This window comes from Trachymyrmex septentrionalis, unplaced genomic scaffold (genome assembly GCF_001594115.1).
Source record: "Trachymyrmex septentrionalis isolate Tsep2-gDNA-1 unplaced genomic scaffold, Tsep1.0 scaffold8, whole genome shotgun sequence".
Taxonomy (NCBI): Eukaryota; Metazoa; Arthropoda; class Insecta; order Hymenoptera; family Formicidae; genus Trachymyrmex; species Trachymyrmex septentrionalis.
In genome coordinates, this window is record NW_017305987.1 from 116185 (window position 1) to 134699 (window position 18515).

Genomic DNA, 18515 nt, shown 5'->3' on the forward strand with positions numbered 1-18515 from the left:
CGCGTAAACATCGGATGTATGAGAAACGCACCTAAACGTAATTTTAATTTTAAGTCTGCGGTGCAACGCATTTCATTCTCTTCTCCTCTCTCGCTCCACCTCTCGTTCCGTGTCCCAACTTGCGTCGTAGACAAAACGGCGTCGGCGGATAATAAAGACATCGCGTGTGCATAATTATCTGGTGTACCTTCCTGGAATTAATTTCGAGCTTCGCTGAAAGAGAGCTTTTTTTGCTCACCCCTGTCCGTTAACTCGGTGCGTCGCCTCCTCCCCCTCTCCTCTCCTCTCCTCTCCTCTCCTCTCTCTCTCTCTTTCTCTCTCTCTCTCTCGCGTTCTCCCGTTAAACGCACGAAACTTGTGAATCAGCTTTGACTACCTCAACGAGACGAGACGGCGGGTGGAAGTATTGTCACGAGAAAAAGCACTACGAAAGAATGCGCCGAGAAAAGTGCCGCCCGAGCTAGTTTCGCTCTCTTTACGACCCGACCGCCGTGATGAAGTTTGTCAATAAAAAGTTGGGAGTTGTTAAAAAGAGAAAAGTGCGCCGTAAAAAGAAGGGAAGGGAAGGGAAGGGAAAGGGGTTCATATTCACCTCGTGACCTGTTGCAACCAATGCAATTTTCCTTCCGAACCGATCGCCCGAGCTCTGCTAGCGACTCCGACGGAAATTAATGCGCGGCTGGCGCGATTGCGTTGCGCGACCGGAATAACGAAAATCGAAGATCGATTCGGCGGGACGACGAAGCGCCACGCGATTGCCACATCGTGCGCGTGTAGATCGTGCGTGCGGTTGTAGATACGCGAGCAGCGGACACGTCGCTGCGTGGTAGAACGACGCGCGCTTCCCTGATGACACGCACACGTCGTGCGGTTAGCACGCGATGAGCTGCATTGTGAGTGCGCCTAATGATCGGCTACCACAAGTGGACATATGGCTTCCTCGTGTACGTTAACGCGGCGTGCCCAAAACTACTCCACGCACGCCGCCCGCGTACTCCGAACTCTAGACGACGTAGACGACTTCCCGCGGGAGGAAAAGAGCAGAGCTTCTCCATCGTACACGAAATCGTACACCGTTTCTGTGACGAACGTATTAATCTCGTGTCGCGCAACGAGACCCGGCTCCGACCACCTCGTTGCCTCCCACCTCTTCGCTTTTCAGTTCGAAGACTCCGGCTTTTTCAGCAGTTCTTCGGTTAACCGCTCCAATTTTCATGATCCTTCCTTTTGGTGCGCATGTCACTTTTCCTTTGGTTTCTGAAAGGATATCTTCGGCGGGAAGATATCTTCAAATCTGATGATCATTCTTCCTCCCCCCCCCCGTTTTTTTAAATACCTGGTTATATCTTGAAGATTCTAATTATATTAATCTGCAGAATTTCAGTTATTTTAACTAGAATTCTAGATTTAACCAGAAAATTCTAATTTGTTCATTTTCAAGCAGAATTCTAATTAATCCAATCAGGCATTTTTCTCAGTGTGTTAATTTCCGGCAGGGAAGTCGATCTTCGGACTACTAGTCGAAAGATGGAAACTGTGGTTCCAATAGCAAAGCGTCGAAGCCTCTCGTATACCGATATTTTTTGTCGATTGATTGGACGAATACTCGCGTTGGCACGGACGTGACGAATTTCGCTCACAGTGTATCATCGAGCGTAGCCGCGAAACCTTTGCAAGATTAAAATGGTGCCCCGAGATATGAGTTTTGACTCAATTGGCAGGTCATTTTTTTTGCTGATGCAATGTTTGTTGGATTCCTCTTTTTTTCTGTATATAACGATGATCGATTCCACTGGAGACGCAAATAACGCGAAATGTGAGATCTATGAGAGACACGACACTCTCTAATATTAATACGAATTCCGTTCTCGTGATTACAACGATCTCGAATAAACCCAATTTGGATTTGCAAAAAATCATTGATCAAAAATGAATAAAATCAATTCAATGACCTGCTCATTCATTGAAAATGACGTGCACTTACATTCCACTTGCAAAATCTTTACAGCTAGTAGCGCCGAATTATAACCAAAACATAAAATCATATTTTATATTTTTTATACAAACAAAATAAACATTGTGCGACCCGCAAGATTTTGTTTATACTTTAAACACTGAGAAAAAAATTGTTCAATTAATCAAATTAATTTAGTTCATCTTTATTGTTTTCGTTGGAGGACATGTATTTAAGTCGAATATGTTTGATTTAAATGTACACTGAAAAAATTTCTAGTAAAAAAAATTTGTATGTGTTGGAAACGGTCTACTCACATTTGTGTTAACAGTTTGTGTTGAATTTTTTAACATATTCGAGTGTTAATTTAACATAATGTGACTATGTTATTTAAAGATGTTTGTGAAATTGATATTCAATGTTTTTTAGTGTCAAAATCGTACAATTTATGAGTAAGTGAACAAGTAACATAAAAATAATGTAAATTCTAAGACAAATGAGTAAAATCCGTGTTAATTTAATATATCATAAATGTTAATTTTCTGACAAAAAATATGCTTTCACGGTTTGTTTACAAACTGTGTCGATGTTATCTTTCTTTGCATTTATTCTCTTACATAATATTTATGTTGCCTTCTAATATACTTATCTTGTGTAAAATTAACTAAAAAATTTGAGTGAACCGTTTGGGAGATGCAATTTATATTAAATTTAACACATTTTTTCAAACTGTGTACTTGAAAATAAATGAATCAGAATTTTCTGGTTCATTTATTTTCAAATTTATTAGAATTCTAATTGAGATAACCGGAATTCTGATACAATATTTCTGGTAAAATCTACTAAAATTCTTATTTTTATCAAAATAATTATATCAATCAGAATTTTAGTAATCTCAATTAGAATTTTAATAGATTTAAACAGAAAATTCTGATTCGTCTATTTTTCCAAGAGAATTGCTATTTAACCCAACCAGACCATTTTTTTTTCGTCTATACATTTTTCATCCAAAGAAATAAAGACGAACTAAATTTAATTAAATGAACAATTTTTTCTCAGTGTAAAAATGGCCCTCTAAAAATGATCCTTTATAAAGGTTACGCATTATTGGACTACACCATGTCGATATTGTGGACCTTTTTCAAAGTGTACGATCGTGTTCGCCTTTATACTCACAAACGCAAGCGCCTCGTATCACCATCACACCTCGTGTCATGCATATTTTCTCTCTCCCGCATCTCGTATTCTTTTCACATTCCTCGGACATTGTTATTAAACAATATCCGCACTATCAGTCATTAAGTCTATTTTTTTCTAGCTGTATACAGTCTTTGTACTTAATTGTATTTTATAATTAGTGTACATTCAGGGTTGCCACAGAAAATGAATTTTGAAATTCCTTGACTTTACCAGGTTTTCCAGATGAAAATGGAAAATTTTCCATGACTAATGTAAAATACGTAAATTTTACAATTTAGACTCAAGATTATTAAAAGCAATGCAAAAGAAGCTTAGTAACATAGTAAAATTTTGGGTGCAAATTCAAGCCAGCAAAAAATAAATTAGTTTTGAAAAAAAATGCAGAAATTATGGCGAAAATGAAGAATCAAATAAAAATAATATATGAATTTTAATTGTTTTATTAAAATATCGTCTAAAGTGCACAAGTTTGGAACGTATTTGACTAGACATCAGATATAATAACATATTTAAAAAAATTACAACTATTACTTGGAATAGGAGAGTAGTTTAAGAAAACTGTGAGCAAATTTTGAAATTCCAGACTTTTTTACATTTTCCCCTAACTTTTCCCGGTTTTCCAGGTCTGTGGCAACACCGAAATTCTTGGTATTTAAAATGAAATAAGTATAAGTACTTTCTAAAATTGTTCAAGTAGATACCTAATTCTAAAGAGTAACAAAGACAATTGAGCCAATGTTGAAAAAGAGTGACTCAATTGTCAATTTTTAAAAGCGAGATTTCATTCTTTAAAGTTACATTCCACTCCAAAGATTTTAGAGAGTATGTTTAATATTTGACAGAAGAGAGAAGAAAAGTTCTAATGCAATTCAGTGCAGCAATGAAACACAACGTGACTCTATCAATTTTTATCCACATTTAATCTTTTGGCATTTAATCTTTTATTGCGTTTAATTAAATTCGTATTTCGGTAAATCATACGCGACTGAAGAAGACTTCGTAACGTCGAAACTAATTTTGTTCAATATTCAATATACCTAACACATCAATACAATCGATAATTTATATCCTTTATTATTAGTTTATCATAATTGGCCGTCTCTCCACAGAGAGATATGAATAATATGAATAATAATATGAAGACACACCTAATATATTTGCAGGATCTCGTATCATCAGAAATTCCATTTCGATAATATTTAGAAATGATATTTTGCAGAATAAGGATATTGAACGAATTTTTCGGCAGAAGTGCACAGCAACGTTTCTGAAGTCGGTCAAGCGGAGTAAGTTAAGCGTCGTCGTCGTCGTCGTCGTCGTCGTCGTCGTCGTCGTCGTCGTCGTCATCGTTGAGCAAATATTGATTCGAGTTGTTCCGAGTTGTTTGACGTTGTCAACTGAAATCGCACACTACTCTGCAATTAACTAGTCTGTTATCGAGCGGCTGGGAAACTCGAGGGGTTAATTAGGGATGATAAACCCGCGACTGCGGTTCCATGGCGTGCTTCAACCAGTCGATAAATTTCGATCGCCCGCAATTCTCATCTCGTCCCGAGCACTGTCCGTTGCGTCACACCGTCACGTATTGTTGTATCAGCCGCGTAATAATTCGTGCGGTAAACAGACCGTCGCCCGGCCAGCCTTTCGCGTGGCAATTTTGCAGAAAATTGCGATCTATTGAAGCCGCGCGTTTCGACAATCTGTACCCCGTCCTTCCGTTCGCGCCTATGTATAAATTACGGAAAAGAACCTTCCCTTTCTCCGCCGTTCGGAAAAAAAGGGCAAAGAAAATAGAATTCCGCGGACAATCGCGCGCATCGCACCCGCGCGGAATAATAAACAACCCGTTCAATCTTTATCTCCCCGACGATGAGAAAGCCGGCGATCAGAGAGAGCCGCACGTTTTCTGGCAGCGAGACGGAATCCTCGATGACACGATAAAAGAAAAAAAAAGAAAAAAAAACGACCGCGCTGGAATTCCCGTTCAAAATCAATAAAGTTACCCCTACCAACCCCGCACGGAATCGAAATAAAACGACTTGGCGATGTCGCCGAGTGGCGGTGCCGTGTCTTCCGTCCCCCGTTCGAGGGTGGAGCGAAGGTATAAAGAAGATCTCCCGAACTCTCTCGCGTCGGTTGCTTTTATTATAAGATACGAAGGGCAATTTTCGTGTTTTTCTTCTTGTGAATCGCGTCAAATTATTCAGGTATACAAATTTTGATTAACCCCGCCAAACAAACCACCGGTTCGGTTCGGATTTTTTTCTCAATTGTTGCGCTTTTTTTCTTTCCCGTCTCTCGACACCGCATAAAACAAGTTTAAAGCTCGCTGTACATAAAATGTAAAAATGAATAAACATTTTTCCTGATTGATTATAAAAGCTCGTTGAGGTTTCCCTTTTTTGATATAACGTGTTACGAAATCCGATTGTGTTCCAACTCTCCATCCCTCTCTCAAGCAATACGTTTAAATGTATTATCTGACGAGGCAGTTAACTAAACTCTAATAGACTAATTATCTCGGCTGCTCTTCACCGGGGAGGCTGACGAAATTACGAATAAGTTTTCAGCAAATTACCAAACAACATTATTCCGCGCGTTGCGCGAATATACAGGCGCAACATGGAATTTGTTAAATTCGCTTGCAACCGAGAGTAATAATGGCAATAGTGGAGAAATACAGTAAATACAGTAAATAAAATTCTCGTGGGTTAACGTGCTCTGATTAATTAAACGGTATGCACCAACTGCAACGTATGTTACCAACTAAAAACCATAAAGGGAAATAACGCTTAATAAAACGTTTTTATTTATTATGTTGTAATTTCACTTTACATATGATTACTGTTTTATACGCGATTATTGTTCTATTTGATTTCATTTCGTGTTAATAATTGAAGCATCGAGGAGTATAATTCGTGGTAACAAAAGTTACAAAAATTTAATTAACTGCAAAATAACACGCAGGGTTGCCACAGAAAATAAATTTTGAAATTCCTTGACTTTTCCAGGTTTTCTATTATTAATAGGTAAAAATGGAAAATTTTCCAATAGAAAATATGTAAATTTTAACACATTTAAAGTGAAGAATTGTAGGAGAGCTAGCATATATTATTAAAAACAACGCGAAAAAGGTTAGTACTAAAATTTTGGGTTTTCATTTCCGAATTCAAGCCAACAAAAAATAAATTAGTATTAGAAAAAAGAATGCAGTTAATGAAGAAAAAGGGCGGTGAAATATAAAATACTGAATAAAATATAAATGTTAATTATTTTATTAAAATCGTTTAAAGCGGGTGAGAGTTTCGAAGAAACGTGTTTCACTATAAACGTCAGATATAATATAATATTAAAAAATTCTAACAATTATCTAGAATAGGAGCAGTTTAAGGAAATTGTGAGCAAATTTCAAAATTCCAGACTTTTTTCTTACATTTTCCCCTAACTTTTCCCGGTTTTCCAGGTCTGTTTGGCAACCCTGAACACGGTATCTCAAAACACAACGCGCTACCATCATTTTCCGAATTTATCACTGACTTTTCAAATATTTTAAATTAGTCGAGCCAAAAAAAAAACAAGAAAGTAACGGCGTTCCAGCTCGAGCACTCGTTTGTTCGAGACGAGACAAAAGCTCGGTCGGTCGGCTATATTCAGTTTTGTTTCTCGTGAACGCGAAAACGTAACAAGCCACTTGGCCACGTTGCATATTTCAGAATGGGCCACCAACTAGTCAGCCAGTCAGCGAGTGCCGAGTCCTTCACTGGAAAATCCGGACGAGTATAGAGTTCGTTATGTAAAATCCAAACCACAATGTCAATGAGAGATCGTTAATTAAAGAGGACTAAATTGTCGTTCCATCGAGCTACGTCGCTTTGTTGCCATTCGCAGAAGAGAGAGGAACAAAACAATCTTCTCTCTCTCTCTCTCTCTCTCTCCCTCTCTCTCTATACAAATCATTAAATATCAATAATTTGTATATCCTTCGCAGCGGAAATATATGTGATATTCAAAGTATCTATCCGAGACATTTTCGTTTCAATATACGAGTCGCGAAAGTTCCCTTGTTCCCATAATTAAACTGAGAGAGTTTAAATACATTATACACAAGCTCACCTCAAAGTTTCGAGCTCTCTGTCTTTCACTTCGTTAATAAGTTAATACACGCTTTAAAGTCCATAAACCGATCCCGGTGTTTGCATGCACGGAGGCAAAACTTGGCAATCGCCGGTGAATTGTTAATAAAATAAAAGCACCGTGAGAGCACCCTGAAGGATGGGCTGGATTTACCTCCAAGCTGTTGGCGTCGCTACTTTGATGTGTTGTATCAATTGATAAATTAAATATCCGATACGCGTATAAGCTGACATATAGTTTGAAAATATAAAAGGATTTCAACGACAAGAACATCTTTTGTTCTTGCTCAGTTCCTCTTCGTTCTTACGTTCTCATACCCGTGTCGTGTTGCTGTGTTTCCAATGCGCCGCATTTTTTCATGCAAAATTATATAAACGCAGTAGTAAATTGCCGGGAAATTGCGCCAACTGTTTCGCGCCGAGAAAACGCCATCTTTAATTATGTCATCCTTCTTAATCACGAGTCGTAATAATCGAGAATGAATGACTCACCTCACGGAGCTCCTTGATTTTCAGACCAGCTTTGCCGATGATGCATCCCGCTTGACTCTGATGCACCAGCATGCGCACGTCGATCTCGTCGCTGCCATGGCGGGAACCATTCTGAAATCGTGTCTACGATAAATCGTGGAAATTTTCGAACACGGTATATCTATGGCGGAAAGAATCGATTGTCGCGATCCCGAATTACTGGATTAAGAGAAGCGTGAAAGCGCGCGGAATCGCGTACAAACGATTCGAAAGGGACGGATAAAGCATGTTCACGATGTTAGAGATCGCTTCGAGATCTCGGAGCGATTTCTAGCATCGTGCATACCCTAAAAAGTATCCATGCGGATTTAATATCACGTTTATACAATTCCCATCGCGGTGTTAATATTAACGCTAATCATTAGCGTTCGTGTCGACACCGTCGCGTGGTGTGAGTTTTACACCCGCGCTGTTAAATCCGCGTCACGATGGTGTTAATATTAACATCAACACGGTCCGAATCATGCTTTCCAACAACAAGTCGACACAAGCGTCGTTCTATCCTTCTCTTGACAGAAGGCTTGACTTCAGAGAGTGGCAAAAGATAAAACGATACTTGCGTCGACTCGTGTGACATCCCAAATGGGAAGCACCCACAGTGACACCCCACGGTGTCGAATCCACATCGATATCGTTCAGAGTACGGATACAAGGCTTCAGGACAGGAGAGTAGCAGCACTTACCTCCTCCAGATTAGGTACGACCTCGTTCAACACTTGCAAAACAGTGGGCAGGTCCGAGCTGATGGTGAGCACCCTAGAATCAGAAGGACCCCCAGAATTACACCGATCTTACCGCCGCGTGATTTCGTGCTATATCGAGAGACCATACAACCCGGTGCGAATGGCGTACGTGCGTACGAGAAACGCGTTCGCGTTTGTGATTACATCAACCAGCGATGCCACCCTCCCCCCCCCTTCCTCCTCCTCCTCCTCCTCCTCCCTTTTTTCTCGCGGGTATTTCGGCGTCACCCGTTAGAGCGCTTCGAACGGAGCCAAAGTGAGTGAGGCATCGGCTGAAATTCCAACGCGCCCCCCCAATGGGGTGGAAAGTAATTAAATGCGCACACGATCGGACGATCGGAGATCTGGATGTATATACGTATGTACGAGTGCATCGCATTTACTTCTCAGCGACGTTTTACGAATTATTGTTTATTGTATCCCGAGCCGCCTCTCTACTCCGTCGTTGCGCTCGAACCCGATAGAATTACACCCGACCCTCAGTGGCACACGACGATAACGCATTGCGTATTAAAACCTGATACAAATTTAACCGCACGTCGCGCTCGATATTCGTCACCGATGCGCGCCGAATGCGCGACTAATGCCGTTGCGATACAAGATTGATTTTCAACGCGGACGCGCGCAACCACTGTGAGTGGTTAACACCTCTCTCTCTCTCTCTCTCGCTCTCTATCGAGCAACTGTTGAGCACGCATATTGTGGATTTCCGGGTGAAATGAATTTCCGGTTATCGAAGCGTCTCCATAAATGTTTAACCGCGCGACGTGAATCCGTGATGACCATTCCGAGGACGCCTCGCGACGTTTCGCGAAAATGAACGAGTGTTACTAGAGGGGGGGGGGGCGCGCGCGGCGGTTAAGGAGATTCAAATTTACTCTCTCGGTAAATTCGTGTGTACAAGAATTCGATTTCGACGCAGCTTGCGAGAAGGAGAATCGCGTGCAATCGCGGCGGCCACGGCGATCGACCATAAGCTCTCGGACTAGATTCGGCCTCACCGTATTTTCCCGACCTACATCCATTCAGCTGCAATCGTACTGTACGATCGGAACGATCGCGTTTTACGGTCTCGTCCCCACCGCGTGGCGAATTACACGTCGCGGAAAAACACTCGAATTCTGTCGACGGTAATCGATACCGAGCTGCGCTTCCTTTCCGGCCGAATCGTCGAGAAAACAGCGCGATGTACAGGAACAGGGAAATCCCGAACATCGTCTCCATTCTCCCTTTAAATCATCCTCGTATCGAAAGTACGTGGAAAGAACGATTTCCCTGGAGTCTATCTATCTAAAATTTAGCTACAGAGACAGATTCTAAAAATAATTTTGTCGGGCTATCGTAATTAATATGTAGGACGTGCAACACTGTTAAATGTCAAATTATATTCAATTCGAGATTATTTTTAATCATCTCTATAAGTCACCACCGCTTCTACTTAAAAGAGTCGTTGATTTCATTAAAATCACGGAGTTAAACAAATGTAACTTAGGAAGTGTATTAAATTTCACTGAAATTTAGTTAATTATTTACTAAGTGTATATATATATATATATATTAATATGAACATTATATTTACTTTGACGTTATTTAGTTTTACTTACCAAGCAATTTAATTATATGTAGAAACGATTGATCTATATTTTATCAAGTATGAAGTTACGAGTGATAAAATGTTATTAAAAAGGTCTGACATTCTAGCGACCAATTCGAGCGTCCTGTATAATTATTTTGACGATCCAACAAAATTATTTCCATAACTGTATATAGATATAAATTTTTAGATACTTTAACGAAACTATTCTTTCCGCGTACAATTTATTTCAACCGAACGACCCGAAAGTTTCAAAGTCGCCGCATTGCTGCGAAGTTGGTAATTTGTTTCTCCCAAATTACGACAATTGCCATGGAAGATACAAAGTTGATTGACGACTTACTTGTTTTCTCCTCTTCTATTGGTATTCGATACGTTCGAAGTTTTGAAAAGGGAGACGATGGTGTGCGGATATCCCCTTCTCCCCTACGGCTTTAAGAAGCGCACCGAGAATTCCCGTTATCATCATCTCTCACGATCGAGAAGAAACCACGGAACTTTTCGGAACGACGACCGGCACGAATCCCCCCCCTCCCTCCCCCCTCCCTCCCCAGCTAATATGAGGGAATGGACGGAGAGGTCGGTCTCTCCTTTCATCTTTTCGCCCCTTCCTTCCTCCTCGCTTCCCGTCGTCCACTTCCGTTCTACTTCCCCGCTGTAACGAGCTGAAGCCACGTATCTTCCATTCGACTGGCTATACGTATCATAGAAATTCCGCATGCGCTCTTTTGAACATTTCGCCGAGGTTCTGCGAGGAGAAGCATTCAGCTGTTGACTTAATCCACGATTATTCGCGCTCTCTTTTCGACAAGGAAAAAAAAAAAGTAATCGCTTCCTCGCACATCGCGCGAATTGCGGGGAGACTTTGGCTAACTTCGTTTTCCGCAACCCTACGTATTTGAAAAGGCAAATGTTACGTGTTAATTTGTTATTTATTATGTGCGCTCCTAGGAATATCCTAGTCGGCAGATTGGCGAAAGCTGCCATCACCGGTTATGAGTTTTCCTACTTAAGTACCCAGTTTGAGGACGAAACAGGACGGTTACACTGATCAACTGATCGATCGGTTGGAGAAATGGCGATCCCGATTAAAGGGAGTTGAGATTGAGATTACTTGAACGTAAGTTGATCGGTGCGGTTTACTTTCTAGAAAAGTAACGAGATGGAGCACGACGTTATTCATGGTGCGGACATGCTACGGGGTTGGCTGGTCGAAAGTCATCCCTTCGAGAGAACCGCAGAAGACGAGCGTACTACACATTGAGAATCGCGGACGGCGAGTTTAAATTGCTACGTTTGCTGCTGCTCTGCGGCAGCGATGGAAAGAGAGAGAAACACGTATCAGCAGTTAAAAATCTTCATGGCGCGTAAAACGTTGAAGAGCGCTCGGACAATTCTAAGATCTGATGACTGAACGTTTTCAGAGGATGCTGGAGTTTCTTTCATGTTTTAGAAAATGTGATTAATTCTCAGATTTTCTCTCCAATCTCTTTCAATTACGTTTACACGGATTTAAAAGTCTCTCTTCACAATTAAAGTATATAGGCGGAAACACAATGCGCAGACAATTTCATACAAGCAAGAAGAAAAAATGGAAAAATTTACAATTTTATCATCGGCTTCTGTAGTCGAGTCGTGACAGCACGTGTGTTGCATACAAGAGTTAAAAATTTTAAGTACGTTTGAAACGAGCTTAGATCGCATTAGAGATTATATATGAAAGAATAATACACTGAGAAAAATGGTCTGATTGAATTAAATAGTAATTCCGGTGCAAAATGGACGAATCAGAATTGTCTGGCTAAATCTACCAGAATTCTAGATTGAGACGACTAGAAATGCTGATTGATATAATTATTCTGATAAAAATAAAAATTCTAGAATTAAATGAAAGATTTTATCAGAAATATTGTATCAGTCAGAATTCTTGTTACCTCAACTAGAATCCTAATAAATTTAACCAGAAAATTCTGAATCGTCCATTTTGCCAGAATGAACCAGAAATTGTTTTCAGTGTATGTTTGTAAAAATGAGTTAGAGGCCTTGATGTAAAAGAAAAGAGAATCTGAGAAAATTTCATTTGTGTATGCTACGATTGTGAAATCGATGGGAATAGCAAAATAAAGCAATAATTGTGTGTCTAGCAGTAAGATCTTGCGAAAGATGATGTCGCGATATATATAATATTAAAAAATAAAGATGTACGCGTTCGAACGAAACAGAACGATGATATAAGAAACTGAGTTTGGAGTCAAAGTATGTATCTGTATTATCGACATCGATCAATCGCAGTCGCTCCAGCATTCCCTTAAAGGCGGTACGGAAAGCGTAGAATAAACATACCTGAAGACTTCAACCATCTACGCGTGTCACGACATATCGCCTCGTCGATTGACAGTAATCGATTGACAATATCGATCGTGCAAAGAAAGAAAATCGCGCGAATACACTGGTATTTTAAAAGAAGCATTTAAACGAGCCGTTAATATTGACTTTTGAAACTTTCTCAAAGGCTTACTTTCATCCGCCCGACTGACGTTGTATCGAGAATTAGATCGCGGCGATCGCGCGCGAATTGTTCGTTCTCGACTTTAAGGTACTTTTATATGACATGCCGGCAAAATTCCCAACCGTATCGGTAGAGCCGCGAATGAAAATCGCATTAAGGACATCCTCGAGGAACTTCACTTCGTCGGTGATAAAAAAATTTATTGCCGTCCCAGGACGAAGATAAATTTTCCATTGATACCTGCGTTCGTGCGCGAGCGACATATTTTTTTACTACAATAAGAAAACGACACTGAACGTAGATGGCTGGTGCATATATAACGTAACGATCGATAATCAATCGCGATAAAGTAGATGATTGAATGTAACAATCGGTTCGCGAAATTATCATTGAAATATCCCTTCGACGGGATTCGCATAAACGCGTATGAAGCGCGCGGCACTGATCCTCGCAGTCTCTCAAGTGTCGGTAATGACTTTCGACCTGGCGAGTTAATTAATCACGTTAGAGTACTTCCAGTGGGACAATCACTTATCGGGACGGAATATATATCTAAAGAGTGAAGGTATTTTGTCGCGTTGATAGAGTGTCGGAGTGTTTGAATCGTGAACGTAACAACGCTCTTGAATTTGTCATCAAGTTATTTACTATCCGAAATTTGCGCCTCTACGCTCTGTGCCTCCTTTGATTCCGGTTGAAATCAAACAAAGACATCTCACGATTCAGATTTCTCTCTCGTTCGAGAGAACATTATTTCAGAGGTTACAGTTGGTTACTTTTCAACGCGATAACAACACCTTGAGTCGTAACCTTTCAACACTGAGCCGGCCTTACGGCCGCGTGCGTCACATACCACACATTAGCTTCCGTGTTAGCCACATGTTACAGACACCGTTTAGAACATATCCCGATACGTGTGTGTATAAACGTGTGTGGGTGTCGAGTGATCGAGCGCACGTCTTTTTGCGTGGCACTTAACGCAGGAGAGAAAAAAAAAAGCAACAAATAACAAATTAAACCAGAAAGGGAAGGTGTGAAAGAGGGAAAAGAAGTGAAGACTTTAGAAGATCAGCGAAATTTTTCTGAATACGCTGACCGTACATAAAATACTCGCACAAATCCGTTGCGCGCGCGCGAACAATTGTTTGCATATTCGAAAATTCGAAATGTACGAAAAAAAAAAAAAAGAAAGAAAAGAACTCGCGAGATATATCCTTCTACGTGTCCTCGCATCACATATTCCCGACTGAACACATTCGCAACTGGTGAGTTTAACTACGTTCCAATGGCGAAAAATTTGCGAACGCTCGGTTTTTTTTCCCCCGTCGCGGGATTGAACAAGATCGAATATAAATTCGCACGTAAGACCACCGATTTTTCACCCAAAGCCGGAGCCGCTCTTGAGAGAACGCTTAAATCTAATAGCGTCGATATCGACCTTCCAGTGTCGATATCGTTCGCGTGTTGTAAAAGAAAAAAATTAGAAATATTTTTACAAGAGTCAACTTTCGACAAACGATTATTGCGTATCGTATTTTTCTGAAATGTTCCTCTGTACTTTCAATATATATTTCATGCGATGAGACAGTCATCAAGAGGACACGCACAAGAGACAAAAGATTATGAAAAACGAGAGAGAGAAAAAGAAGCGGCGAGAGAGACGAAAGTAGACGACGGAAGTGTGGACTAAATGATCGCCGCGTTAACACATAATATGCCGATGAAATAAAAAGATGGTGTCACACGGAAAAAACAGATCGATTAACAGAAATAAGACAGATGGACGGACAGACAGAGAGAGAGAGAGAGAGAGAGAGAGAGAGAGAGAGAGAGAGAGGCAGAGATAAACAGATAATTAGATAGACAGACAGACAGATAGATAGATAGAAGAGAAAGAGAGAAGAGTAGTAGAGTAGTAACAGCACGACAGATTACGAAAGGTGGAAATAGTAGTGGTGTATACAGAAAAAAGATTCGCTGCTCTCGCCGCAGGCGTTCTTAACAGGTAACCTCGTAATTAGAGACAAAGAAAAATAAGAACATTAAGTAGTTGGTGTTGGTCATTACCGTTCGGGTCCGGGGCAATCGGGTACAATGATTGAGGCTTTGTACTGTCGATTGGGCCGTGGTGGTGGTTGGTGGTTGGTTCATTGGTGGTTGGTTGGTGGTTGTTGTCGATTGTTGGTAGGGTCGTGGTGGTCCATTTGCCGATCGAGTCGGGGTCCGTCGTTCCGGGCAGGGCAACGGCAGGGCAACGGCAGGGCAACGCCAGGGGGGCAACGCCGGGGTTGGGGCGGGGCCAGGGCACAAACCATCAACCAAGTTAGACATCACGTCTGACGGCTGGATTAATTCGCGGCTTAACCTCCTAACCCGATTTTTCCATCCGCGCGCGCGCGCTCCGCTCTCTCCACGTCCACCCCCTGTTCTGTTCTGTTCTGTGTTTTCTACGTTTCCCACCTCCTGCTAAAACCCTTTTTCTCCCTCCCTTTCTTGTCCCGCCGGTGATCGGATCGGCCACGAGAGGGCGAGAAAAATATTGGCATGGAAAAAAATGAGGTCGAGCAACCGCGTGAGAATTGCGTGAGAACGGACATCTCGTACAGAGAGCGATTACTATGGCGCGTTTTCTTTTTTACATACGACGATTAAAGCCTACGACTGTTCGAGTGAAACTTTTAAGTCCGATGACAAAGCCTTGCTGCTAACCCTTTTTTACGTTCGTAATGCAATTGGCGAAAATTCGCAAAGTTACGAGCTAGGCGATCGCGGCTTTTCTCTTCTTAAGAAAAGTGCTTAGTCAACCAGACGCGCGTACTTGTATCATCTCCGCAAAGACTACGCGGCCAGTATAGTCGTCGTCCTCTTCTCCATCTCTTTCCCTCTCTCCCGAAAGTCGTTAAGAATTCTGAAGACGTACTCGAATAATTTTCCTGTCCCGGCGCGGCACTTAATTGACGTCGCTCTACAGCGGCCCGGTGAATATTTCAATTGCTAACGAAGTGCGCTAAACGCCGTTAATCAAGCAAGTTTTTAACGAGTATCTTTAAACGAAGAGGTTCTATTAACTGTCCCGTGTAACTTGCGGGTGTGCCCGGCACGTAAATGATAACCGATACGGAAAGTTTTATCGACGCGAGCCTGAAACTTTCGTCGCACGAAGCGTGGACTGCGACAGCTTCGCGAGTTTGCGCGAATGAAAATAACTTTGCCCATTCTCTGTCCATTCGTCGCCGATTGCGTGGGCGAAAAAAAAGAATCGTCGCGATCGCAACAAGTAACATCTTCCGACCTCATCATCCGTCTCCCCAGAAAATAATTATTATCTATCGATACCCGATATATAATTCGTCCGTCCAATTCAAGTTTCATTTCCATGCACGATTCTCCAATATTTTTCTGCACGCGACCGAGGCGGTCGAGCCTTTAACGTCCAAGCTTTCTGTCGTTCCCATGGAAGTTTGCCGTAGCGTCCGCACGTTCGCACGATGGAAACTCCACGGAAAGCGGCGAGAGAGGACCTTCGTGCAAAGAAGGACCTCACCGTAGAAAGTTGCCAGGAAGGCAACTAAAAGTGAATCGCTAAGAGATCCTCTCCGGTGGTTCCTTCGAATACAGCACTCGGGAATAGCCAGACCAGAGAGCGTTGTGTCATTTACCAGGCAAAGTGAACTTGAGACTACAACTTCCGATATCTCCCGGCGCGGCTGGGATTAAACGATCCTTTCGAAGCTATCAGAACTAATTGAATATCCGTTATTATACCGATAATCGTGTCGCTCTCCACATTTCTCCCATCCGGTGTAATCTACATTGATTTGAAAACAAGACTTGAATATACCGTAGATATAAACTTAATAATGTAGATGATGAATCGACTTATTATATTCAAGATCTGTGAAGTTATCTTACGCGTTCGATAACGGCTGAATCTTCTCGAATAATTTCAATGATAATTCGTTCGAGGCACAACACCTCGTCAATTTCCTGGCCACTTCCCAAAGTGCTGTATCCAACTTTTCCGTCCAGGGGGCCGTCTACGTTGGAATCTCGTTATTCTAGCGAGATACCGTGATTTCGTCTCCGTGCTCTCTCTCTCTCTCTCTCTCTCTCTCTCTCTCTCTCCCTCTCTCGCTTATGAAGACGCCAGAAGACGCAAATCACGGCAATCACGCTCTCATCGAGAGAAAGACGCATTCGTGTGTCAGCGCACTCGAACGTAGGACGCGCGTGAACATCTCGATGGACCATTCTCGATGGACCGGACGTGCTTCGCCCGCCGGCGTCAATCAAAATCGTGGCGGAGCTTTTCCGAATGATTCGCCAAGGCACTACAAATCGGCACTACGATCAAAGCGCGATATTTACGCGGTACACCCCTATTTGTCCCTTCCCCGAGAGTGAGCACTTTGAAACATCGTAGCTTAACAAACGATAACTGAAACTTGCGCACTCCAAAAATTCTCTCGTCGGAACGCCCGCTGTGTGACTCGGAGAGATGATTAATGCAAGTAATGGAATAGTGTAAACACGTATCGCGGAGAATTTATTAGCAATCACGAACGCGATACGAAAGATACGGTGGTTTACAGTGCCCCTCTCCCCTTCAGCTATTCCAGCGGAGGTGTTTTTAATCCATATTTCATCACGGAATATCGATGTTACATTTATTGTGAATCGAAATAACAGTGCGCGGCAAAATCGGCAGGCATCCTTCTTGTCTCGTAACAAAATTCATTAGTTTCGCGGACGATCGATATCTGCCGATTTTGCAACGATCGATGAAATTGCGATACTTTTGTTACCACACATTAAATTAGATTACAGTAAACTAATTAACTAATTGACACTATGAATTGATTGTGAGTCACAGCGCTGATAAGATCTCATTCTAATGCCCGTTTCCACCAATGTAACCCACAAAAAGATATCGTCGTATCTATTTTTGCTAAAAAAAAAAAAAAGATATGATTTAATTTATTTCCTTCCTTTTAAGAAACGATCTATCTTTAACTGAAGAATATTTTTCTTCATTATAATCTGAAAATATACTTACTAATTTTAAGGAAAACTATCAATTGTTATAAATTAATTTTCTTTTGAAGGATATTGTAAGATTTGTCAAGAAAGCGACTTTATATAATAAACAAATTGAATTCGTTTTAATTTAATAATCTTGATTAAAGTGTTAAACTTACTAGGATTCGAAATACATTCTGTAATAAAGTTGATAGATTTGCAGATAGCGTACGAACATTTGGCATATTTGAAACAAGTAATTATTATTTACGTACGTAGAATGTTGTATTTTACTGCGTAGAGACTAACTTTAATCTCGATTCAATTTAATCTGAATCTTTCTCTAGTTCTTAGAACTGCAAAAGAATGAAGAGTAAGTTGAACCGAGACTGAAGTTAATCAACATTGGCGGAAACGAGCACAATGCTGAGATGTTGTACCGCGTGTTCATGTACTCATTTGGTTCAAGCAGGGCGACGAATTAAAATATGACCGAGAGACGTTCTCAAAACGTTATGTTGCATCAACGTAAAAACAGCGCGACATATTGACATTATCGCGGAAAGACGAGAGGATTCGTCCACGTCGAGATCTCCATTGACATTCCGACGGAGGAATTTCTTTCGTCATCGACCATTTTTACTGCGTGCAGAAAATTTCGCGCGTCGCTCTTAAAATATGGCGCGAGGTAAAATCGAAGCTAGCGACATGCCATGGCTTTCTTGCGACTAGGAAGTAATAAGTGTCTCATGAAACATTGATATGGGCGTACTTAAAATATGGTGCGAGAGATACACGAGAGAGACGAGGAAAGCACCCCTCCCCCCTCCCC

At 41.3% G+C, this 18515-nt stretch overlaps 1 protein-coding gene across 1 annotated transcript in view; it reads right to left on the minus strand.

Moving 5' to 3' along the window:
* Positions 1–18515, minus strand: part of LOC108754381 — a 94133-nt gene that overhangs the window by 49366 nt on the left and 26252 nt on the right. Inside the window, exons 5-7 of the mRNA XM_018496633.1 lie at positions 14732–14775; positions 8502–8574; positions 7780–7890 (exon numbers count right to left, since the gene is read on the minus strand). Coding sequence (XP_018352135.1) covers positions 7780–7890; positions 8502–8574; positions 14732–14775 — 228 coding nt within the window. The remainder of the gene's footprint in view (positions 1–7779; positions 7891–8501; positions 8575–14731; positions 14776–18515) is intronic.